The sequence below is a fragment of the Phoenix dactylifera genome, chromosome 2 (genome assembly GCF_051530095.1).
Source record: "Phoenix dactylifera cultivar Ajwa chromosome 2, Ajwa_hap1_PhDact_Kaust_v1.1, whole genome shotgun sequence".
NCBI classification, from domain to species: Eukaryota; Viridiplantae; Streptophyta; class Magnoliopsida; order Arecales; family Arecaceae; genus Phoenix; species Phoenix dactylifera.
Genome location: NC_143191.1, coordinates 9,186,046 through 9,212,726, shown reverse-complemented (window position 1 = coordinate 9,212,726; position 26,681 = coordinate 9,186,046). Strand labels below are relative to the sequence as shown.

The following is a 26,681-nucleotide window of genomic DNA, read 5'->3' as shown; positions in this document are numbered from 1 at the left end:
AAGAAGGCTCCCACTTTTAGATTTTGTCCCCCGTTGCTGAGCTGGATAGACAAGACACTCGACCAAATCTGGGCTCCTCTCCTGTCGAAACGCCAACCGGCTCATTAAAATTTAGATCGTTGGGCACCAGCAACTTTTTCCCCTGCATGCAATAGATGGAGCGTGGTGGGCACCAAGGACACATGGCTGCCCACCCCGGCACCGTTGTCCCAAGGAAACTAGCCAATGAATCCGCAAGAGAAACGAGAAGCAACCCAGAAACATGGGGTGCGCCGCTGACTCTGCGTTTTCCCACCTTTCCTCCTTTGGAGTATATTATAAATAGAAGGAAAAGACCTCTTCCAGCCCCCCTTCCTCTCCTTAAATGAAAGAAAACGGCCTTCCATGTAATCAAAGATAGAGAAATCCCAAGAAGAAGGTTCACAAGCCTTCTTTCATTTCCCTTCTCCTCCTCTCTCTCGCTCTCTCTCTCTCTCTCTCTCTCTCTCTCCCATCTTCTCATTTGAGAGGAGGAGGAGGAGGAGGAGGAGAAGGTGGTGGCGGCTGAGGAGGCTACCTGTTGAATTTTGCTAAAGGTGATGGGCAGGCTGTCGGTGGGGATCCTCGGCCTAGCAGAGCTATTCGTAAGCGCGGCGGTGCATCTGCTATTCGGATTCTATGTGTTTAGCACCGCGGTGGCGTCGGACCTCTCGCAGGCCGTAACGGATTGCTTCAAGCCCAACACATTTAACTTGGTTGCAAAGGAGGAGGAGGAGGAGGAGAGCAAGGGAAAGGTGGTGGTCTTGAAAGGGTCGCCGCCGCCTATCGTGCTCGTGCATGGGATTTTTGGTTTTGGCAAAGGGGTCGGTCTGTGCGCTTGTGGATGTGGATTTCGTCCATGTTATAAACGGCACAACTTTTGTTGATGAAATATTTGATTACTTCTGTTTGATGTTTTGGGTTGCAGAGGCTTGGCGGGTTGTCGTATTTTGCCGGGGCCGAGAAGAAGGATGAGCGTGTTCTGGTGCCTGATTTAGGGTCCTTGACCAGTATACATGATAGGTAGTCTTCTTATCTCTGTTTTTGTATTTTAATTGTATTGTATGCATTTGGCTGGAAAGCATCTCTGTTCGTTCTCTGTTTTGTTGCTGCAAATGGTATGTGAAATGTGAAAGTAGTCTTGTGATGATTTTTATGGCTTCAGAGCGCGCGAATTGTTCTACTATTTGAAGGGAGGGCAGGTGGACTATGGAGAGGAGCACAGCAGGATATATGGCCATTCACAATTTGGGAAGACCTATGGGCAAGGTAAACCATTATCTTATGTTAAAATTAGTACTCATTTAGGAGGTTTGAAGGAAAAACCATGGCAAAGACCAGAGCAGAGGAATGCAGGGAAATTTTAAACTGGTCTTACTGTGAGGACCCGTGCGGGCTTGTGTTTAGTCCCACATTGGTTATTCACCAAGAAAAACTTGAATATTTATACAGGACTAAAGAACCAAAAAAATACCTTTTGGCTAATTTTTCTTGGATGAAGTCTTGGATTGTGACACTTACATCCTATTTGATTGGATGCAGGACACTATCCTGAGTGGGATGAAAACCATCCAATTCATTTTGTCGGTCACTCAGCAGGCGTGCAAGTCGTCCGCGTGTTGCAGCAGATGCTTGCTGACAAGGTATTCCAACAGTTATTTTAATTCCTTGTCATTTGAATTCCCTCTCAAAGTCTAAAAACTATGTTAGTAAGGCTAGAAGGATCGACACCTCTATAAGCATCATTCTTTTAACTGATGATAGACATTTATCAGGCCTTCAGTGGCTATAAGAATACTTCCGAGGACTGGGTATTGAGCATCACTTCCTTATCTGGTGCATTAAATGGAACCACTAGGACCTACTATGATGGAATGCAGTAAGTGAGTTTATTTGAGAAATTATGCCTTCAGAATATTATTTTTTTCTGAATTTTTCTCAAGACAATTCAGATTTTTTGCCAATTCGAATCTTGAGTATTTTCAGAAAATTTTCATAATTTATGTCCCAGGCCAGAGGATGGAAGGTCTATGAAATCCATATCCCTGCTGCAGCTCTGTCGATTAGGAGTCATATTCTATGACTGGCTCAACTTTTCATGGCTCAAGAACTACTACAATTTTGGATTCGATCACTTCGAGATGGGATGGAGGAAGACTGGTATTACTGGTCTTATTGATTTACTCTTGGGGAATGCTGGACCTTTTGCTTCTGGAGATTGGATCCTTCCTGACCTCACAATTCAAGGTTCCATCAAGCTAAATTCTAGTCTCCGCACCTTCCCCAACACATTCTACTTCAGCTATGCAACTAAAAGAACAAGAAAATTCATGGGACTTACATTACCTTCTAGCATTCTCGGAATCCACCCAATGCTCTTCATTAGAGTCTTGCAAATGAGCCAATGGCGTCACCCTTCCAATATGCCTCCACCTTATAAAGGATACAGGTGGGTACAAGGCTGAACTGAAACCTTGTGATATGAAGCTCTCTTTCAAATCTTCTCTGCCGGGTGATATGATGTATGCACTTTTTTGTGCTGTTACCATAGGGATGAAGACTGGGAAGACAATGATGGAGCCCTCAACACAATATCCATGACCCACCCTCGCCTACCTATCGAACACCTGAGCCATTTTGTCGAGGATGACTCAGAATGCCAGCCTTTGCGACCAGGAATCTGGTTTGTATCCTATTCTCATTGCTTTCACCACACTTATGATAAACACTACAGTTGTGTCATGTGAACACACCTTGATGTAAAAAACCTGTACAAAGCTTTTATTTTTCACAACTAGTTATAGTATTTGAATACTTCTTTCCTTTTTTTTTCCCAAATAAAGAAAAACTTTTCAAATCTTACTGCACCTTCAGTTTTTGCAAGTATTGTTTGAACATTGGTTTTCTTTTCCCTTTTTAACTGTGTCTGATATGTGAATTCCTGTTTTAGAAGCTTTGTATTTTTTTTAGCAATTCGATGCCCTTGTTCTTCTTCATCTTCTCAAAATTTCATACATTGATCGTATCATGGATCCTAGATTCACCAATTATATATTCAGAATTCAGAACTTGCGCAAACTCATAGATCATGTAACATGCTGTTTTACAAGTTCCATTGTTACTCCAGTTTCACAGTCAAAGTTTTTCGGTAATTACGTAATGATTTGTTGAGAACCAATATTGCTCATGACTGTTCAAGCAAAAGAACATTGACCATACATCATCAGTTGATGAAATTCTCTTCAGCTGCCTCTCATAAAACCCAAATTCAATCAAACTAGAAATAATGTTTTCATATCATGTATTCTCAAACTTCTGTTTAGCAACTGCCTCTTCACCAAATTTATCATTTAGTATTATGTCGTAAATGTTGTGTTATATTGTGTCAAAGAGCTTTGAATTGCAATGGCCTAATAGAAAACCAAGTAACTTTCTTTTTTTTTTTAAGAGAAAAGCAGATTAACTTTTCATTGTCCAGTTCTCCTAAAAGAGAAAAAAAGAAAATTTCATGGTCCAGTTTAAGCACTTATCTTCTGATTTCATACTTTGCATACTAGGTTCCGAGTACTCGAGATTTTGTAAATCCCGACTATAATAGATTTTGCTTATCCATATGTATAGTGAGATGCCTGACAGATATTAGGTAAGACAATTATCTCATAAAGCCAAATCAAATAAAATCAGATATTAGGTACCAGTAACTCATGTTTTGTACACTCATTCTTATATCTGACCTTATTGAAACCTAAATACTCTAACTCAATCACATATTTCCATCTCAAGAAATAGCCTACTCCCACCTCACCTCCTGTTCTCCTCCATCTGTCGCCCCCTCCTATTTCTTTCTCCCACCTCTCTGTAACTCCTCCATCTGTCACCTCATCTTCCTCCTGTGTCTCCCTTATTTTTTTACCCCAAAAGCCCCCTAGAACCCTTTTCCCAACAAACAAGTTGAACAGGAGAAGCTTTAGATACATCACTCTGATAACCTGTTCTTATAAAAATTATGTTCTGCAGAAGTAATCTTCAGAAATCCAACAACCGAACAAGTTACCACACATGAGAGTTGTGCCATATCAATTAATATGGATTGGAATGAAAGGATAAAAGTTTCTTAATGTTCTTGGTGAGAAATAACAGCTCAATGCTTTTATTTAGGTTTATCAGAACTCTTACAGGTTCAATAATGAAAGCAGAATATATTGTACCTCTTGGCTCAGACTGATAATGTTTTGGAGTTTTTGCCTTTTAACTGGTTCAAACTCAGTTGTAGGTGCATGAGCATTTTGCTAAGAATTCTGGCTGTACAGCTAATTTTCTCCAGTTACTGCATCAGGGCGATTACTAATCATGAATCAGCAGCAATGATTTCATTATCATCATAAACTTCATAATTTTCAGCATTTCTTGTGAGCTTAATTTTACTACGCTATGGTCATATTTAGCTGAATGGCATTTATGAATTCTCATAGGTATTACAAGATAATAGAAGCCGATCACATTCTTTTTATTGTGAATCGAGAAAGAGCTGGAGTACAGTTCGACCTTTTATATGACGGCATCTTCCAGCGCTGCAGAAAGCATGCATTTAGGACCAGTCCACCAATAGTACCCAATGAAAGCTACCAATAGCCCCATGCTTTGCAATCACTCGCACAGAACATCAGGAAGCAAGAGAAAGAAGCTGGCCTATGGGTGTTCTTAATTTACCTTCCCAGGTCTGTGTTAACTGATTTGTTTGCCAATATCAAATTAAACTGAGCTTCATAAGAGAGCTAGAGTTATACATGAACCACAAAAGAACTCATCTTATCATCAAAGTAGATTCTGATTCTTTTCTTCCCCTTTGTTAGGCTGTTGAAAGTAGAATTTAAAGAATATGAAGATCTGTGTACATAATTTTTGATTCATCAAAGATGCCAAGTAGATATCAGTAACTGCCTAGCAAGAAAGGTAAATGTTCTCATATTAAAGGCATCTGGCATAGCATGTGCAGTTGGCAGCTAGTCAGAAACATATTTTGAGTCGGTCAAAACCCTAATAGTATCATATGAGAGATCACAACAGAGCCATCAAAACTGTAACTTTGCATCAAAAAAGAGCAGTAACTCTTGTGCATCGCTCATTGTAAAGCAGTTAAGAAAATGAGAGCATCAATGGAGCTTTCAAGGTGGATACCACTCTCTGAAGGCTGCGATTGGAGTATCAGGGGGAGACATCTAATATTTTCTCCGAGGTATGCCATCTCAGGCTAGTATAGGAGCCGGTTCAGTATACCGAGCGTTCGTATGTCCTCCATACCGTGCACTAGTATGGTACGGTGTGGTGTACCATTTAATTCGGTACGGTGTGGTGTACCATGATTTTCTCTCTTGCAATCCTTGTTTGAGAAAAAAGAAAAGAAAAATGGACAATGACAAGCAGACAAGAGCAAGCATTAGATATATCTCCCTTTTTATTGAAGGAAACTCACTACATGTACCGAACTAAAATGGTGGAGCCGAAGGTCCCTGAAAAGCTCTGTATGCATCTACAGATTGGGAAGTCTATCAAGAAAACAGATGCAGGCTTTGACAAGTACCCTTCAGATGAACACCAACTCTCATAGACAAAAAAGAACTGTGCCATAGACCAAGGGAGGAATCAGAGTTCTCAAGGGACGTGGAGAAATTAAAAAGTGAGAATGGCTTTTCCCTCTAGCTAGGGCTGTAAATGGTTGTCCATTTATAACCAGACTAAGAATAATCCAGTCCAATACAAACCAAAATTATTTGGATTAGGCTTGGATTGAAAATATGACTTCGTCCTCATTTCAATATTCTTCTCCTTCAATTTAAGTTGGATGGTCAAAATTATGGTCTCCCAGGAATTCCATTTTCAGAAATTGCTTTAGGAGAAGATTTTGGGGTATGAATGATGGGTCAACATTCAACAATCAAGTGATCCACAGGACGGTGAACCAAAAATCATCACATGGATGTCAGATTCCCTCAACGTAAATTAAAATTAATCATATACCCAATTCTCTACAGCATATGAGATAATGGATTGTCTTAAGAAGATATTTCAACAAAATAATCATACTTGGCTTTATCAATTGGAGCAAAAATTGTCCCAAATGATTCAAGGAGACCAAACTATTCAGGAATTTTATGCTAGCATGACATCATTATAGAGTAAAATGACAATAATAGAAGCGAAATACTCATGCAAACTCCGCAATCATGTTCGATTATTTTAATTTGTGATTGAATTCCAACCAAAATTCAAGCATGCTAGAGATTCCTCTCAGCATATAGAGTTCCTACCCATTTTACATGAAGCCATTTCTTATCTATTAGCTGAAGAAACTCACATACAAACTCTTAAGATCTTAATCTTCATCACTGCCTACCACACCCCTAGGGCCCTTTCTAGGAGCTACATTAGTTATCCAAATGGTCAACCATATACCCCTACCCACTATCCTGAAATATCTAAAAATATCTAAAAATATCTAAAAGCATCCAACACTTCCATGTCAATCCTAGTCAACCAGCCCTCTAACCATGATCATGCCTTCTAGAATCTATTTGATCAATTTTGGCTTGAGTTCCAAGTATCCATTTGTTGAATTGATCAATGTGAACCTCAAACTGCGTTACTGATCAACCTGTTTGACCCGATTCGCCCCCTAATGAACTCGAAATAAACGCAAGTTTTAATCGTATGCTCTTCTAAAGACCAAATAGACTGAGGGTAGCACTCTCCGATTTATAACTCCCTTGAAAGCATGAGGTGCTGTTCTAGAAAAGCATAAGGTGAGATTCAAGCATGAGGACATACCTAAACTATAACAAATGAGGTGATAGTTCTATTAAAGAAACTTGAGGGGGCACGAGCAAGAGATGTTTGTTTACTACTAAGTACAATGTGTACTTAAGCATGAGGTGGCAACAAGAAATGTCTAGCCTAATTCTTTAGTATTTGCAGTATAGTCCTTGCATTTTTTCTAACTTATACTGGGGAGCTCATAAACAATTTCCATTTATTCCTTACTATCTTTTAAGAAGTTCTCAAGAAAACCCTGCAAAAATAATATTTACATTTAAATGAATAATATGCATGCAGGCACATTGCTAAATTTCTAAACATATCTCAGTCATCCATGCAATTAGTCACAAATATTATGTTTCAAAGTTGGGGTATTACATTCATGATTTGCATATGGATGTACCACAAAAAGTTGCCCACTTCGCTAGCATTTTTGTTCTCTTCTTCTATGTTAAAATATGAATATTATTTTGCCATCCACAAATAAATCCCTGGTCCTTTAAGACTTAAGCATTACAATTATTTTCATACGTGAAACTGCGGCGTACCTGCCATGCACATTATATGATAACAAGGAATTTGTCATCATTGAGGCTATCAATATACCTACAGAGCTTGGTCGGGTCTGACCGGTCCAAGCTTTAGGCCAAACTCGAGTTCCGGCCGGAGTTTGGGTGAACTGTTCAGGCCCGGGCCCAGCCCAACCTAAAGAATTGTTCCAGGCCGGGCCCGGGCAGCAGCAAAATCCGAACGTACTCCGTTCTTAGAGACCATACATGGCTTTCCTTAAGAGACTTTCAAGCCAATCTATCAACAAAAAAGTCTCAAGTAATACATACTGAGGATGCCATACAAAGAAAACATGCCCAATGACAATATAATTTTAGAATAACAAACACGACTATAGTGGAGAGCAAATGACGAATGGGAACTCTTCTCACCCTTAACTTTCGATGATTAGTGCAGCGTTTTTCATTAAGTGACATTGCACTTGACTTCTTAATGCAGACAATTGAAGAAACAGTGAGGCTAAGTTCTTGAATCATCGAAGCATCGGACTACACTTACCAAGGATGAGACAAAAACCAGCACCATGAAATGCATGCATTTCCAAGTGCACAAATACTAGAGATGATTGCAGACTTCAAACCCCTGATACAAGCATAACAATCTTGAAACCAGCTTAAGTTCTTGAATCATCTGGACATTGGACTTAGGATTATCCAGAAAACTTTGTTTTACAAAGTGAAAACCATAAAATAAATGCACTTCAAAGTGCACAAATACTAGAAGTGATCACTATCCATGACTTCAAGCCTGACTTCAACACCAGCATGACAAGAAAGCAATCTTGAAACCAGTTTAAAAGAAGATTTTAACCATGGAAACTACCAGGGTGAGCCTAGTAACAACACTTTTCAATATAAGCTTTCTGATCTTTTCAGCATTATCAGTTCAATTCGAATACCTTGAGATTGCAGATATCCTCATGGAAAAAATGTGCCATCTTCTTGAATAAAGCTTTCGTGAATAAGTTGAGTGATTTCTTTTTAGAACAATAAACTATAAAATGCATTTAAACACAAGCTGGTTCAGCGACCTGGTAATCTCTGACAGGTAAACACCATCATTCTTCACAACGACATCAAAACATCTATATTGAATAATTTCAATCAATTATTGCTTTCAAGAAGAGAGCAATATGTGACGTGTTAAGGATGAAGAGTACTAAGATGGGTTCTTATAGGCAGGTTTGCCATTTACACTGGAATTTTAACAAAAATAAACCTTATATCTACTCTACAGATTTCACAATATCGCGAACTCAATAAATTACGACAGATATATTTGGATATGCAAATGTCACTTTGCTATTTTGTTAGTGCAGAGCCAGACAGATAAAGAGTATACAGTCTGATGGATATATTACTCATGTCACTGAACTTGGCTTCAGAATAGCACAAGAGGGGGGACAATTCTCTGGGATGTGGTGAAGGTCCACTGGTGCAGAAACTGTTAATTCTCCTGTGAATCAGGATCCACAGGCTAATGTTCATATATAAGCAAGTGAATTCCGGTCATTGGCAGATTGTGGCCTGCCTCGTGTTGGAGTTGGTGGTCTCTGAATGTTAAGCTCCTGCAGGATCCCATGAACAGGTAAAGTGAATCAGAACGCAAACACTCACACTAACCAAACATTCTTCTCTATGTTTGATATTGGATTCCATTGAAAAAATATTGGAGAATATACAAATTATCTCAATAATAGAATAGTGTGATGTCTAATTTCTATCTTCTTTTTTTTTTTTAATGAAGAAAGCAATTCTGTTGATACAGTTCTAACAACCACATCCATGGCAAGATGAAGATGTTTATGAAAAGGCATACACACCAAAATTTTAGAGAGAGAGAGAGAGAGAGAGAGAGAGAACAGATGAGTTTTTATGGAGATCCTGGATTATGATGTAAACTAATCTAATACCCTTCCAGAAAAAGATGCACGTAGCCTGCGTCTCACCTGCATCCATGTATCTTCTAATACATGCTCTGGTGATGACTCAGGTGATTGCGGAGGAGGTGGAAGTGGATGAATCAATTTTGGAACAACAACCAACCCCCTACCAACCACAAGTATTGCACCGGCATTGTTTGCTGTACCTGATTCAAACAAAACAATATCTGGTCATTGCTATGTACAATTTCTTGAATGTTAACAGCAAAAATTGAGCAAGTCCTTAAAATTACCACAATAGTTAGTTGCTGAAAACACAGTGATCAGTTGCCCCTGAGCAAACCGTTCAAAACCATCCATTACACATTCATGAGCCCTTATAATGAGTTGCAGTTTGTTCTTCGTACAGAAATCAGCAACTCTGTCAGGCTGCAAGTTCATGATATTCAATACAGAGAAGCTGCAGCTTAAAAGGAAGGATTTAAGCTTAGAATGTATAGTTTATCTAAAGCTGCCAATGGGATTCTAATGTAACCACTTTGCATTGTTGGTTTTAGTTTTAAAAACTTTTTTTTAAAAGAAGTGTGAGAAGTGCATCATCCTACAGTATGATCCTATAGATAAAGGCCAAGTCTAGGTTCTCGTTAGATGACACTGGAACAGAGTGAAAATTTTAGCTGAAAACACAACAAGGCTTCTATTTCAGGAAAAATGCTGACGGCATACCTGTGTTATGGTATACAATGAAACATGAAACACCAAATAACTGTGGTGGTGCTGCTACGGCATTAAGGAAAATAAGGGGTTGGAGAAATTTGGGAAGTATTACTTTAACCACTCAGTTCAGAGAATACCCTTAGAAGCCATGATTACATGAAGCAGTGAGTGAAGGGGAAGACAGTAGCATCACAGAATGGATGGCTAACCAAATAATGAACCATTGTGACTGCTCACATCCAAGAGAGACAAGAAACTTGCCTTTCCCATATCTGAGAGTTAAAATGAATTAACATATCGCTGAAAAAAAAATTGTACCAAGATTTGACCATTGGTAATATCATCTTCCATTTCTGCTCTTTCACGGTTGATGCTCAATTCACAAGAGATTGGACAAACAAGATAGAAGTATAGCAACTTCTGAAGGATGTCTAAACAAGCTATAAAGAGACAAGGATGAAATGTCTCCAGATATCCAAATAACTAAAATTAATCTGGGTGGTCAACATTGCTATACTAGTGGAAAAAAGAAGTGTGTTCTTTGCAAAACTACAACTTCTATAGTTCAATAAATTGGAATAAGTTACATCATCCACAACTCTGAATTTAGCAAAGGTGCTAAGCTTAGATCAAGAGAGATGCTTATAATAACTATACAACACATCAACAGTAGGCATAAGTTGAACAGAAGGCAAAGGAAAAAAAAAAAAGATATTGTTGAACATATAAATGTTCAAGATAATATAGCCCTCTTTTCCCCATCTTCTATCACCTACAGGAGGGTCCTACACAGGTCAAGGACAAAATTAGAGCATCAGTTAGTGAGACTAGCAAAAGTTAAGCCCATTGAAATTGTGAACTTGTGATACACAAAGAACATCCCGAAATGCAGAGCCCTATGATATGAGGATGGCACAATTAAAGGGTAAAGGATAAAAAAAATCAATTGAGCATGTCATAAGAGTAGAAATATCAGATGTATATTCTGAGGAACCGTGCAGGTTTGTGTTTAGTTCCACACAGTGTGTGCACTAGGGAGGTCTTAGGTATTTAAGCAGAACCAAGGAGCCCAATTGATAACTTCCAGCAAATCTTTGGGTGAGGTCCTATGTCCTTACATACATAACAATGGGTATCCATGGAGTGAAGGAACTTTGAAAAGGCAAAAGAACTAGGCTCACAAACATGGCAAATAAGAATTTTTTAGCTGCATAGCTTTCAGAGTCAAAATATCCTATAACATCTACAGGATTGCATAATAAGCTAAGCTATGGAAGGCTTGAAAAAGTTGACTAGAGAAGATTCCTAAGAAAGATCAGGAACTGACAGAGTACTGGAGCAAGAACTTGTACCCCGAGCCAGGAGAAAGCATAAGCACCAACCAGTGATGTAGCTCCCAAGCACGAGGATGATCAAGAAGATACAGATGCAAAGCTTTCATGACAACGCTTAATGAGTGCCTAACATGATAATAAGCATAAGAAATAGGCAATTGAAGTAGCTTATAAGTAAGCAGTTGATCCAAAGAAATGCCAATGACAACCTATCATGATAAAGCTTATAGAGTATTCAAACTAGATAATCAAGTTTCTTTGACCATATGTACCAAAGGCAGTCTTGAAACAGTATCACAATAAAGTGTCTTGAGCTGCTGATATTAAGCGTTTGAAAGAAGAAAGAGTTAATAATTGATCCATTAATTGCTGAATTTAGAAAAGGCATTGTGGCTCCTGGCCTTAATATTCTCATCAATAGCAGAAGAGTGTCAATGTCTGCTAATTTTTCTAAGTTGGATTAGAGAATTGAGTAATTAAACTTTCTGGGCTTAATTCGACCGATATTACAAGGACACAAACTGGGACTTCATGAGTGGTGCTGAGGGCTCCATCAATGTCATGACATATGATTAATTTTCAATTGATCTCATGCTTGTATAATCAAAGCTCACAGATCTTCATGATCTCATCTTATATAAAGCAATCATTATTATACTCCTCTAAATGCATGGGTTGACCAAATTGCTCTAACTACCTAGCCAAATATGTATATATATGTGTATGTGTGAGGGTGAGCCTTGATACAATGGTAAGGTTGATCCATTTTGACTTAGAGGTCACATGCTCGAAACACGAAAACAGCCGCTCAGCATACAGGAGTAAATCTATGTACCAAGGTTTGCCAGACCGGTACCGGGATCTGTACCGGTCGGCAACTGGTTCGGTGCCATACCGACATATGGTACAGCATAGCGTGCCAGTTCCAAAGAATAATAGTCATCCTGATCTCAGATCTCCTTGACCGAGGTGAATGACCTCGATATTGGCTGACATGCCATTCTGCTCAATCTAGTCCAGAAGTAACGCCAAAAATCATTGGAGGAGCCGTAATTATGGTCTTGACAATGGTCGATCCAGCTTAGCCATAAATACACAATCAATGTAATTAACGTCATGGATATATCACAACGAGCCGTTACCATGCAATTATTGTGTCTCCCGATGGATAAGGTAACGAAAATTCACCAAATCGTATATAAAGGGGTGACCGGGGGACCCTCAGATAAGCATTCCTAAGCTCTCTCTCTTGAACACTCTCCCATTCTAGTTCTCTCTCTTTCTCCAGTATTTCTCTAGGTCTCCACTAACTTAAGCATCGGAGGGTCCGCCAAAAACCTTCTAGCAAGTGGACTTCTTTGCATTTCGTACTTGCCTTCCGGATTCGCAACGCAAAACCCCCAAACATTCTCTTGGCTAAACTGCTTTCCACACACACCATTTTGCTTCATTTTCTTTAAGCTTCAATGTTTAGTGATCAAATTTTTTTGGAATTTTTGAAATGATTTTAAGTGCAATTTGATGTTTCTTAATATTTTCTGATATTTCTATCACCCCGATACATCCTAAATGATGCTTCTTAATATTTTGGAGTGATTTTTCTGTGTCACCGTGGCATTCCTCTAAAACAATGCTACCTTGGAGGGACAAAAATATGGCAAATTTGTGTCATTGGATTTGCTACACCTAGGCTTTTGCGTTAACGTCAGGCCAAATTCAAAATATAAAGAAAAAACCAACAATCCTAGCTTTGCATGCTAGGAGAAGTAACATGAAACATCCTAAAATCAATTAATGAGATACAAAACATAAAATAATACAATCAATTACATGTATTTAAAGTATAACATATATACCAACATCTAGAATCTCATTGAGCGGCGATGTCTCTCATAGATATTCAAATCATTAGCATAACCAGAAGGCACATCAGCCCACCCCTTTAACTAAGCGACATTATAGTTTTGTATGCTTATCCTATAAAGAACGTGCTTTGCGTTATAACCGGTATTAGATTTCTCACTGAAGCTCTAGTTTTGAGAGTTGTTCTCTGATGATAATACAGCTATGGAAAAGCTCATCCGAATATCCTGGCAGCAAAATTCAGTTTGTAAGGTGCTCCAGACTGCGAAGGACAGTAGCCACTAGAAGACGATGCCTCAAATACACCATATCCATATCCGTATCCGTATGAATGATAGGTTACCCATGGCTATGGATAATAGGATCCAACATACGACTCGGAACTAATATATATGTAGATACTCCACATGCAAGGTCATCTATAGCTGCATTGTGTTCTCCTGAACAACCTCGAACCCTCTCACATATGCAATCATATCCTCATGGACTCTACTAACTCGTGCATCGTGGTTCCTATCTTGTGTGGTAAACATGAACTACAACTCATCAGTGAATCGAAGGTTATCCTGTAGCTGTCTCATAAACGATGGTCTCATATCCTCCATTCCCCACCGAAACTGTCATCGTTGCTCTCTCTCGTCTCTAAATCTGAGTAAACTGACTCCACTCTCCATCGAAGATGCAACTGCCTTTTCTTTTTCTTTTATGCTGCACTGAGCAGCTGCCTGCTTTTTCTTCGTGCCCTTCTCTGCCTAGATATGCTGGAAGAATGGACGCCGCCCTTCTGACTGAGTCGACTGAGTAGCATAGTAGTCTCGTCTAATCAACTCTCGATCATATCGCTGGAAGGATGCCTCAAACATAAAGTCATGTGATAATAGGCTTTCTAGTGACCTCCATGCTGTTGCTAATCAACTGGAAGCATGCGTGAAATGTTGCAATCTGCCCATTGCTCTGCATCCACCCTAGCGTCGTTGGTCACGAAATTGGCCAATCGTGGAGGCGATCCTGGTTCATCGAGCTCCAGCTTCTGTTGCCGGCCCACAAGCCATCCGATCATTGGATTATCCACATTCTAAATAAAAGCATTGTCAATCAGATCTAGATACTTCAGCTCCACTTTCTTCTAATGTACTTCAGCCTCAACCTTGGATTGTAGTGAAAAATATTGAAAAAATTACATGTAAGATATTGAAAAAAAAATTACATATAAAATAGTATTATATTAGTAACTATCTAATATCAAGTAATAGTTATCGTTGATATCTAATATACCTGATTCATACTTTTCTTATGACAACTGCCAAGACTCCAAAACTATCAGTACCCTCCCTAAATATTTTTATATGCGAAAAAGATACGTTATAATACATGAATGATTGAAGACATGAGTGAACTTATACCACTTAAGTTAACTTACCACTTATAGACAAAGGGTTGCAACTTTTGGATTAGACTCCATCTTGTAGATCACATTATGCAAGACGGCTAGAAGTCCCTCATCCATATTGATCCCAGGCATAGTATGTTGTACCGTAGAACCTTGATCCCAAGTACATTGTACTGGAACCTCAAGTTCGGGTAGTAAACTGCAAATAGTATTCGTAATTGTTTTCGTAAAATTGTACCAATACAGGAGCAGTCAATTTTCAATATTCTTGCTTACCCGTTAGATGTAAGTTTCTACCCATCTGGTTGTCCCACCACTACTTAATGATGTTGATGTACTCTTGGGCATGCTTCAGATTTGCCTACCTGATCTGATTCTTTGCCTTCTCTATCATATGATATAGAAAGTCTATCTGGGGATACCTCTCACTGTCCATGGCCTAAAGCACTTCGTATAATGGCTTGATAGTCTTCACTATATTCTTGATCCGCTACCAAACTATTTGCCTCATCACCAAGTTCTCCACATTGCTCCCCTTAGTGCCAACCCTCGCAAATCTGCTCTCCTGCCACTCGGTACTAACAAACATTGGATGCAACCTTGCTTTTCTCTCAAGGAGGCTATCTAGTGCAATATAGTTAGTAGCAAACTATATCTCACCTAGTCTCAAGATTTCTCCTCTGCATACCTCTTCATCAGTGATAGGATGCATGTGTGGTTATAAATAAATTTGGTGATGGTTTAGGTTGTCTCCACTATCTGCTGCACCCTATGAATCTTTCCGATCTCCATCAATATCAAATCGACGCAATATGCAGCACATATGGTCCAAAAAATATTTGGCCGCCGCTCTATCAAGATTACCCTGACAGCCTTATTTGTGGCCCGTTATCAGTGATGACCTGCATAACATTCTTCTCTCCTACCTGATCAATCACCTCCTCCATCAATCTGAGGATCTACATGGCGTCATGCACATGATTGGAAGAATCAACTAACTTTTGGAAGAAAGTCTTCATGTTATAGTATGTCAAGAATTTGATGCTCCGGCTGGTAGGATCAGTCCAACCATCACACATTACTATTAGTCCATATGTATGTCACTTGCTCTTGTATGCGGCAATCTACTTCTGTAGCATCTCATTGTCAAAAAGCTTACCATAGATATTCTTCGATCCTGGAGGATCTACACCCGGATCGGCACCTGTATGGAGAAAATGACACCTATAGTACATGTTGCCTATCACAATTGCTGGGATGTGGCTGAAGTGGAATCATGACCCAATAGCTCATCATATATCCTTCTTTAGCATGGTATCAACCCTCTATTGCTTCGAATCTTTGTTAGAAAAGGCACGTGGATCTAAATCATGGATGGTGGCTCCTGGTGGAATATCTCTAGAGGACTTCTACTTTCAAAAGCCTCCAATATAGATACAATACGACCACTGCTTCTACTGACAATCTTTCTAACTGAGAATGTCCTTTTGAACTCTGGATTGCCTTGTTGATCGCAGAACTAGAGACCGATTTGTAGTGTAAGGGCCCAAATCAAGCTCTATGCCTAGCCACCTCACCCTACTGCCACAGATCATCCAGGCTCGCCTGAATGGCAGCTCGAATTTGTGCCTCCTCATCATCTAAAGCGGATGCCTCCTCTAACTCCTTGGAGTGATAGAAAGATGGCTCGAAATTAGCGAAGTGCTTCTTCATCAACTACCAGACCTTCTATGGGCATTTTCGGTACATAGATGCATCGAAATAACCATCAACCAGGTGCTGTTTTAACTTGGTTACCCCTCCTTAACCCTATATTGCACCAGTTATACCTCCAATGGTGCCAACACAAGAAAATTTGTCCATTATCCCAACCAATGTCATGCTCTAGATCTTTTTTCGTCAATGGAGCAATTCCTGCAAGTTTATCGAGCACGTCAGTTTATTAATTATTAAAAATAGTAAAATTTTATTATGATATTTTTTGCAGGTTTTCATATTTTCTGTATTACTTATATATTTTTAATAATTTTTAAATTTAAAATAATTTTAAATATCATAAATTCAAAAAAATGTATTTTCTACTTCAGAAAATACTTCTGAATTATGTAATACATAGTAGTAATTTTTCATATTTTTTGTATTGATTATATATTTTTAATAATTTTTAAATATAAATATTTTGGAAAATTAATTTGAGCTCTAATCCATATAGAACCCTACCATGAATGCTACATATATTTTTCTAAGCTTGTGGATATGCATCAAAAGCTACTTATTTATTAAATTTTTTTCAAATTTAGGCCTAGGCCACTATGCACATGATCGCTACCAAACTAGAATATATGAATAGCAAGTTTAGATCGAGAGTAGATTGCATGCTCTTAAAAAAGCTTCTAGTTTTACAATTATTTTCTAGATATTATTTTATTTTTAACTTTTTTAATCTGAATATATTTTTAAATTTAAAAAATATAGTTTTAATAAAAATTAAAATTGTTAGTCTCATTGTGTAGAACTGTAGATCATCCATAGATCTACAACATAACATGAAATCATGCAAAAAATGAAAATTTTGGCATAACCTCTTATTTTGGAATTTTCTCAGCATCGTCAAAAGAAAAGAGGAAAGAAATAAGGTAGGGGAGAGCCATCTTACCTTATTTTGGGTTGGATCCTTCTTTAATCATCAAAATCACGGAGTTTTTGGCAAACAAAGCAGAGGTTTGAAAAAAAAGATAAAAGAATGGCTTGAGAAGACTCGGGAAGCCTTCTCAAACCCTTCTATTATTGAAAACGATATTTTTTTTACCTGAAAAAATACATCTGATTTATCTAATACATAACCCTAATTTTTTATTTTTATTTATTTATATATTTTTAATAATTTCTAGTTTAAAAAATATTTATATATTATAAATTCAGAAAAATATGATTTCCACCTCAGAAATTACTTCTGAATTATGTAATACATCCTACTAATTTTTCATAATTTTTGGCACTAATTATATTTTTTAAATTATTTTTTATATTTAAAAATAATTTTTAAATAATAATATTTGAAAAAATTAATTTCATCTCAGACCCATGTAGAACCCAATAATGGATGCTATATATATTTTTCTAGGCCCTTAGGCATGCATGGAAGGTTACTTATTTTTCAATTTTTTTCAAAGTTAGTCCTAGGCTACTGTGCGCATGATAGCATCAAAACTTGAATGAATGGACAACAAATTTTTATATAAAGTACCTTGCATGTTTTTAAATACGTTTCGGATTTTACAGATTCTTTTTTAATTTTTATTTTAAAAAAATAATTTTTTTATCCAAAAATATATTTAAAATTTTTAAATATTATATATAATCCAAAAATTAAAATTTTTATGTTAACATATACTTAGTCTATAGATCTATAACATATAAAAAACTCAAGCCCAAATCAAAAAATTTGAACATTTTTTGGAAAAAAATAGGTCCTGAATCCACTCGCGTGGCGTTGGGAAAGCTTTCTTTGGCCTTCCCCTTCAAGGGCATTCGGCTTTTAAAATCGACGCCACGCCACAGCGGGTTGCCAAAGGAGGTCTCGGATTCAATGCGAACCGAGCAGTTCGCACCGAATCTGAGTTGAACCGGACAGAACCGGGTTCCGTCCGATTCCAGTAGATCCAATCAGGTTCCAGACCCTGTGTGGCCCGAACCGTTTTCTAATGGCAAACTGACCTGGTCGGACCAGGTCAGCTCGGTTTAGGCGGAACCAGCCAGTTCAGCTCGATTTAGTAGTCCCTAATTGAAATCAAAAGAGGGGGCCTGAATAGGTTCAAACTAGTGCGAACCGAGTAGTTTGCACCGATTCCACTCCGAAATGCCCTCTTTGGGTGGACAGTTCGGAGCACAATTCGAGGCGGTTTGGGGGGATTTCTCGGAGAATATGGTCAAACCGTCCCAGTTCCGCCCCGGTTTGGTTCGACACTAGATGAACCGAGCAGTTCGGCCCAGTTCGGTATATCATACTATGTACATTTGGCCCTCCCCCGACCCTGCAATGAAGTAAGCCTCGTGCACTAAGCCGCCCTTATATGTTCTACCAATGTTGGTTTAATTTAAATGCCTGCTCAAAGGGGTTGTGATAGCAATAGATGATTGTCTATCACACAGCATGGCTCCAAGTTATAGGAAAATAAGAACATTACATGTTGCCTTGATTTTATAAAACATAATAAGTACACGTTCAAGCAAAAAAAATATATGAAATGATCGGCTTATTACGGTCAACTTCCCTACTTATGAAATCACAGGTTACTTCCATCAGATAACAATATGCACTCACAAGAAAAAGACAATCACATATAACCCATTTAACTAGGCTATATACTCTATCAACTTCCCGACATGTCTCAGTAGATGAAATCATCTCTTTTGATTTTTCAGAAATGAAACCAAATACTGGAGTAACAACCACCACAAGTATGACCTTTCAACATACAAGCCATCCTGCCTATTGCTAGGTTATCGAGTAACTTATCATAGGAAATGTGATTGCTCAGATTATGTATCAGAAAAAAGAATATGTATCAGCAAAAACAATAAAGTGAAGGCACAGAGAAAAAATTAAAGAAAGAAAAAAAAACATAATAAACTTCCAGATACAATTTATGTATCATCATACCCCAAAAGTAACTAGACCAGGTCCTCTTGCATTTGGTCTTAATCCCTCTATGCTGTCATTCTCAGTGGGATCCGACCTGCAAATTCAAATACAAGCAAAAAAAAAATTCAAATATTGATAGAATGACTGGTAGTACGGGGCAGAAATGGGAAAAAATGTACCATAGAAGGTCCATTAGAACGATAGATCCAGCATCCATTGTTATTGGCCTTTCCAGTTTCTCAATTTGTTCAACAAAATTTATGGACCTCCCAATGCCACCATGCATGCAGATAATTTTCTTTTCTATGAGAGCAGCAAGTGGGAGGAAGTTGAAAAGTTGATTGAATCGTGTCCATGCCCATATCCCATCACTTTCCCCCTACATATTTTATGATCAGTATTTCTAACATTATATGCAGAAAGGCATGCATTTTCCTTTCCTACCATTCTCTCAACGCATTCCATACGAAAACCAAAGAGTGCATTAATGTCAGCAGCCTCATGATTTCCCCGGATCAAGTGAATATTCTCTGGATACTCGATCTGTATATAAATCATAACAAATCAACAGCAAAAAACAGAAGAAACAACCAGCACAAAATTAACTATTATTAAGTTGGGTTTGTTAAGCACAAAACTTGCCTTAAGAGCGAGAAGCAAAGATATAGTTTCCAAGCTATGTTGCCCTCGGTCAACATAATCTCCCAAAAACAAATAGTCAATATACCTGAAAAGTAAAATCCTAACTGTATAAAAGTGCCAATATTTCTTCCATGAGAAAGCTTTCACTTTACACCCAAAATGCACTTACAAGGCTTTAGCTTATTTCAGCAAAAAGTATACTTGTATGTCTCAGCTTGTCCAAAATAAACTAATATGAAATTCTGATTTATTTATGCCTAAAGTACACTTATAAAGTTTTTCTAGCTTGTTATGCCCAACATTAAAGCTTGAGACTCCTAAGTTCCAAGAGACCTCATAAAATGACCTACATCTATAGAGCACTTACAAAGTTCCAAAATCCATTTTATACCTTAAGTATAAATAAAAAGTTTCAGTTGTGTGTGTTATACCTTCAATTTGTGCCGAGGTTGAGATGTACAATAACCCAACCTATAACTAGAAAAAGTTATATGTATATGTCCATGTAAACCTTGAAAATGAATCTGCCTGCTGAGGCGCTAAGTTGTTTAGTGCCATAGCAGATGATATATCTTAGACAATAGCAGACAGGACTTTTCTTACTAGATATTTATGTTTTAGTAATGTTCAGGTCTCATAGAACTTATGAATCTTTAAGTTGCGAAGTACCTTAGCTGCTTAGCATTTGAAATCTGAAATTTTAACTCGGAGCATTGCATAAGTTAAATTCAAACCTAAATAATGTTTTATCGTACCAACACTCAGTACAAGGTGTATTGACTAAGTACCAGTGTGGGACCAGAACAAGATTGCAAACCTTGCTTCACACTTATTCCTTCCCAGGAAATTTGATATTGTAATAAGTTAAAGCAATGTTTTGGTTTTAACATGGAAACTCTGAATGTATGAGATTTTGAATTGATATTTCTTGGAATTTGTATATGTCTTATGATGAAATCTCATTCCATTATTTAACTCTTCTATCAATTTGTCTTTTTGGGAACACATTATGTGCTTTATGAGGTATTTGCAATCTTTTATAAACTGAAAACATAACAACCATAAAAGGCATATGTGGACCTGTAGCCAAGTGGTATATTTGGCCTTATTTGAATTATTGATGGGAGTTGCTTTGGACCTCTACCTAGGTGGTATGCATGACCTTATTTAGATCATTGATAGGGATTTATTTGGACCCTTGGCAATGTGGTATATGTGGACCTCAAAGAATTTATGTGGTCTAATCTGCATGAGCAAGGAGGATTTATGTAGCCTTAATTAGTTTACTAGGAAGGATTTTATATGGCCTCGATTATATCAAAGATTTATGGCTAAAGATATAAATAAAATCTTATAACAAAATGTTAAACCATGTGAGCATAGAACTTTTGAAAAATACACTATGCTTTGGCTATTTGACTTTGAACAACTATTTGACATGATTTTATATAAATTATTTGAACCATTTTCTAAACTTATGTTTTGGAACTTCGCATTCGGAATTTCATTGTAAAACAAGGTTTTAAATACCAGTAGAACATTTCCACCAAAAAAAATAAAAAAACAGTAGGGCATCAAGGGCATCCTACCATCCCGAGTGTCAAGATGAGACAAGTTGGAAAATAGACTAGGACAGGATGGGACATTCGCTATCTTGAATGTCAGTACATTAGGCATACCATTCGACGGAAAAAAATCAGGATGGTTCCATCACTTCCATCACATGGCATTTTCTAACTAATTTATTTTTTTTGCATAAAATAGATTAATCAATGGATCTCTACACTTAAGTTCTCCAATGATAGTTTAATTATTTTTTTGCATTTTAAACTAATCTATTTTCTGATAGACACTTAAATTCTTTGGCCACAGTAGAGTTAACTTGCTTGGCAATTTAGCTCATTTTATCTATTATACAATTTTTTAAAGGAATAGATAAGGAGTTATAATGAGCCTTTTGAAGAAGTGTACTTGAGGTATTGAATTTTTTTTTTTGCACAATATTGAAGCCACATCAGAATCATAGTAGATAATGTTGTTTTCTTTGAAAGTATATTATTGAGTACAATAGGAAATGTTTGAATTTGTAAAAAAAATTATTTGAATGCTAATTTGGATCGGTTATGTGGGTTAGAATTCACAACTCAATGACTAAACAACGACGAATCTTGGGGTGTGACAAGATGTGCTTCCGAAAGCCAAAATGCATATGTCTGCTTCTACCTCTTCTTTTAAATTTCTTCTATATTCCACATCCCTTCTTCCAACAGAATTTAACAATCAAGGCACAAGCACTCATAAGCAAAGGTGTAAAACGTTACTTGCTTAGAGCAGGGGAAGGAGCTGCGAGCACATGTTCACAGTAGTTACTAGTTGGATATATGTCCATGGGAAAGAGGGGGAAAAAAACCACCCCTTTTAAAATCCCAAAACAGTAGGTCACTAGGTCTCTTTACTACTTCCAATATTCTCTCTCCAATTCCCTCTATTACTAGTAACAAAGTGTTGGCGATCAAGAAGCCATTAGTGATAAGCTTTATTTTGATCGGTCGAAAAGGACCCTATCTTGATGATGTCCATGAACCGATATCCTAGGAACAGGACAATAATTCTACATTAGCAATCTATGTTTCTTTTTTATTTTCTTATCTTTTCATGCTTTTTAATCCTTATTTTCATTTCTTTACAATTTTCTATTTTTCTTGTTCCTTGTCTCACCTTTTCCCTCCCGTTCTCCGCTTCTTCCTCCTGCTCTATACCAAATAGCAAACACAGCTTCCAAATAGCGACAAGAAAAGCCATATATATGGAAGATAAATATAATTTCTGGTTTTGTGGATTAAATACAATAAAAAAGAACAACAATTTGTATCCACTCTCAAGTCTCAACGGTTTGACTAAAAGCACATAAAACTTACCGTATACTTTCTAAAACCAAAAACTATCAAGACAGGCCCAAAAGAATAAATGACAATAATATAACTTTATTTTTTCTTATTTCTTTAATGGGCCTCCACTTATCCAGGGTGCATAGTTCTGCTCACAAATTTCATCATGATTTCAGGCATAAGCTTTCATTGCAATGGCACAAGATGTCCACTACTTGAGAGACTCAAACTTGTATACTTTGGAGACAGAAAACTATTGTGTTTACCATGTCCTCATAAGTCATATGCTTACTAAATACCAACGGACCAAGTATGTTCCCAAAACTAAAAAAATTGTGTTGAAATAAATGTTTATTAGAAAGTTCCAGACTTCCAGGACTCATTTATTTACAAGATAGAAGTGGTAAAATAAATATAAGTGGCGAACAAAGTAAAAATAAATATCAATGTGCTCAATCTTATCATAAAGAATTGAATTATGTGTTGTCAGTTTAGCACTATAGTAATCAAACTACAATGACATATAAATAGAAAAAGAAACAGTTTGGCCCAATTTGCAGTGCCAAAGCCAAAGTAAGACTATAATGGTACTTTAGTTTGAATTGAAAGGAGAAAATATTATCACTTCAAGAGGTTCCATGTAACAAAGGATTATGCAGATGTGTATTATTGATCAGTAGAGTACTAGCCTAGAATAAAAGAAGGAAAGTTTGAGGAAGAGAGGCATAAGAGAATAAGAGACCATTTGGCTACCTGTAACTTCAACTTACAGTTTAAGTGACCTTATATGTGGGCATAATTACTGCATTTCCGTTTATATGTTGCTAGTTTTGTAAGCTGCAGTCTTAGTTGCGATAGCAACAAAAATCTTGTATGTTTATCTGAGACTGAGACTTGCAGTAAGTGCATAAATCCTGATTATAACACTAATAAACCAATTCCATAACATTAGTGAACAAAATTGTGGCTTAACTTCAAATCACCATGTTAGGTAGACTTAATCAACACCTGAATCACTCAGCCAACTGCAGTAAATCGCTCTGTGCCTGATTTGCCCATAGGATGAGTTATTGTACCCCTTGGTGATGGTGCAGTCACCTGGGCCCCATAGGTCTTACATACAACCAAACACTAGAAAAGGCCCAATTACAAGATTTGGAACTACATCATGCCTCGTTACAGAAGTAAGGTAACAAACAGGCCCTAAGAGGAAATAGACAATGTGAAAAAAAAACTCAGAAAAAACAGCTACAAAACTTTAAGATATCAAACTTAGATACTCAACGTTCAACGCTACCCACAAAAATACTATGTAGAAATATTTTTATAAAAGAAAACAAGCAAAATTCTAACCTAAGAAAACCAAATTCAAGCATTGATTATAGGACTTCTTTTAATCCCCCAAATCACAAAAAACAATCTTAAATTCAATAATAAAGCCTAGAGATTGATTATGATTCAAAAATACCAAAACAAGATATGAAAAGTTGTTTCATACACAAATCATATTTTGGTGGCAAAACTTTTGTCAATTCCAATACCTCTTTATTGAAAGATAAATAACTCCATCTGAGTTCCAATTTGGCAAATTTTTTGACTATTCAACACTTTGAGTCTCAGCCTTAATCTCACATGGTTTGATTTTTGTGAAACTTTTCTTCATCTACTGCTGTTTTAGGACAGATTGTTCAACTGCTACTATTGGTGTCCATATTTGTCAAAGCAAACATTATATCCAATGATTTTCCTGTTAACTGGCCAGTTTATCCCAGCAGCTTCATCTGTTAGGGAAAAGGTCAATAATGTATATCAGGCTAAACATCACTAAGCACGTGCTGTCCAGGACATGCATATGGAGGGATAACTGCGTCAGAGACAGACAAGAATCAGAGTAAACATATAACTAGGAATGACTGGAGATAATCAAATAAATAACTGAAATGGGGGGATTTGAACTGACCTCTAGCAAAACTGTGATTTGATACCAGAAAATTACTTGATTCCAAATAAATGAAATTCTAAACCTAATTAGTTGCAAAATACTCCCATGACACAACAAAGGATAATGAGATAAACCCCATTATATCTCTACCACATTCTGCCTTTGTTGCCCTTGTACCACGAATATCATCATGATGGCTTCATTAAGTTTCAGCGGCTTATAGGACACATACAGTTTCGGATCAACCCAAGTACCAAAATGAACCAAACTCGTTAGTGCAGTCTTAGCCGCAAATAACATATATTAGTTTGCTTTGGTTCTCATTTTAAAAACCTTATTTGGAGAAGTCCAATTCAGAGTCAAGGTTTCAGCTAACCTGATCTAACCTGAATCAAACTGATATACATTCTATGTGCATATATAACCTCACACATACAAGATTGCTATATAATATCTATCAGTTAACAATTTATTGCATCATAACTCATGGTCTATGTTCACTTTTGTTTTTTGATAATAGAATATTTGGTTTTCTAATTGTCTGACATTGTTAAATTGATAACTTACTAGTTTATGTTGTCTGGTACTTATTCTTCATGGGTTTCCCTTAATAGAATCAATATATTGTTTTGCTGAGTTTCTCTTTTTTTCCTCAGGTAACCTGAACCAACCTGGTCATTATTGGATTGATTCAGTTTTTTTCAAATTTCAATCATTCCTTGTTTCGTTTTTGATTCTAAAAATAAGAATCAGTTGGCATTTCTTTGGTTCTAGGCTTCCCCCTAACCAAATCATGTGCACTCTTAGCTTTTCATATCTACTATTTTTTTAATGCTTTGATAAACCAAAAGCATTAGAAGAATACACTCAAAGGATGCATATAAATTATGGACAATACCTTTGAGAAAAGGGTCCTCATAGATTACATTAAAAAAACATGCTGATTGGATAAATTTTAATCTGACTAATCTGCAAGACTTAGACTTCTAAGATGGGTGTATCATCAATGGCTGCTTCATGACGAGAAGAAACCTTATTCTAGAATGTTGAAGACAACTTACCAGCATCCATCATGTGTCTTTAAATTTCTTTTTGGATCGCATGATTTCTCAAGATCTTGAATGATCTTCTATTAGATATAGCTTTGAGTTTATCATTATCATTGAGGCAATCCTATACTAAGGCACCATTCGGCATTGCTTTTGGAGGGCCAAAAAGCATTTCTTGGAGGGCTAGAAGCTTTTTTGGATGATGTTGAGGTGTTTGGTAAAAATTCTAAAACAGCTTTCTGGCTCCTCCAAAAGCTGAAAAAGTTTACCAGAAAAAAGTTCTAATTAGGAGCTTCTAGGCCAAAGCTTTACTAGAGACACATTGGAAAGCTGCTTTTTGGGCAAAAAGCTCATCTGAAAAACCAGGTTTCGAGTCCCAACAGTGATTTTTTTTTTAAAAAATATATTTTAAAATAATTTTATTGCTATTGAATAACTGTGAGATGGATGTCTTGCATGATCTTATTGTAACTCTCTATATATATCGTTGACATGTTTATTTAGGATCAAGATACACCGTCTCGATACCAGCCCCGTACCGATGCCACCCTATCACTATGTTGGTAAGCCCGGTACGGGGGCCGGTTCGGCGTAAAAGTATCGATACGCCTCCGTACTGTGTACCAGTACCGAACCAATACAATATGGTACATTCCGTACTGTCCGGTTTGGTACAGTATAGTGTACCATATTTAGGATATTGTGTTTTTAATTTGATACTGAGAAATGTTGAACAATAATGTTGCTATTGTTGCTATTTTATATCTAGATGAACCAAAACAAATATTTATTTTGCTATAGAATTAAAAACTACCTAGTTTGCTGTTATGATATTTTTTGTTACTTGGTAATCATCCATAAAAAATAATTATATTATTAACTATATTATTTGGACTAAATATAAAAATATTTTATAGACTACCAAACT

The 26,681-nt window shown here is 37.0% G+C and overlaps 2 protein-coding genes across 5 annotated transcripts in view; one reads left to right on the top strand and one right to left on the bottom strand.

The window, feature by feature from the left end:
• Positions 1–203: 203 nt before the first annotated feature.
• LOC103710961 (uncharacterized) lies at positions 204–4,951 on the top strand. Of its 2 annotated transcripts, none has more exons than XM_008796903.5 (8): positions 204–842; positions 947–1,041; positions 1,184–1,287; positions 1,561–1,661; positions 1,794–1,897; positions 2,030–2,467; positions 2,570–2,701; positions 4,491–4,951. In XM_008796903.5, the coding sequence occupies exons 1-8, from the start codon at positions 579–581 to the stop codon at positions 4,648–4,650; spliced, it is 1,398 nt and encodes a 465-aa protein (XP_008795125.1). In that variant the 5' UTR covers positions 204–578; the 3' UTR covers positions 4,651–4,951. The 2 variants fall into 2 exon arrangements, with proteins under 2 accessions (XP_008795125.1, XP_026661988.1); XM_026806187.3 differs by having other exon boundaries at positions 676–846.
• Positions 4,952–8,461: 3,510 nt separating this feature from the next.
• Positions 8,462–26,681, bottom strand: part of LOC103710960 (serine/threonine-protein phosphatase BSL1 homolog) — a 43,434-nt gene continuing 25,214 nt past the window's right edge. For 2 of the 3 annotated variants that reach the window (XM_039132547.2, XM_039132542.2), the window contains exons 15-21: positions 19,875–19,959; positions 19,677–19,775; positions 19,412–19,611; positions 19,251–19,326; positions 9,577–9,712; positions 9,350–9,489; positions 8,462–8,968 (exon numbers count right to left, since the gene is read on the bottom strand). In XM_039132547.2, coding sequence (XP_038988475.1) covers positions 8,885–8,968; positions 9,350–9,489; positions 9,577–9,712; positions 19,251–19,326; positions 19,412–19,611; positions 19,677–19,775; positions 19,875–19,959 — 820 coding nt within the window. In that variant the 3' untranslated portion in view covers positions 8,462–8,884. The remainder of the gene's footprint in view (positions 8,969–9,349; positions 9,490–9,576; positions 9,713–19,250; positions 19,327–19,411; positions 19,612–19,676; positions 19,776–19,874; positions 19,960–26,681) is intronic. The other variant, XR_015975056.1, reaches the window with a different exon arrangement.

What these genes read in the sequence shown, in the direction of transcription:
- LOC103710961 (XM_008796903.5), top strand. Translation starts at nt 579, where the DNA reads ATGGGCAGGCTGTCGGTGGGGATCCTCGGCCTAGCAGAGCTATTCGTA. An exon ending in TTGACCAGTATACATGATAG is followed by an intron (nt 1,042 to 1,183) that starts GTAGTCTTCTTA and finishes TTATGGCTTCAG; the next exon opens with AGCGCGCGAATTGTTCTACT. An exon ending in CCACCTTATAAAGGATACAG is followed by an intron (nt 2,468 to 2,569) that starts GTGGGTACAAGG and finishes CTGTTACCATAG; the next exon opens with GGATGAAGACTGGGAAGACA.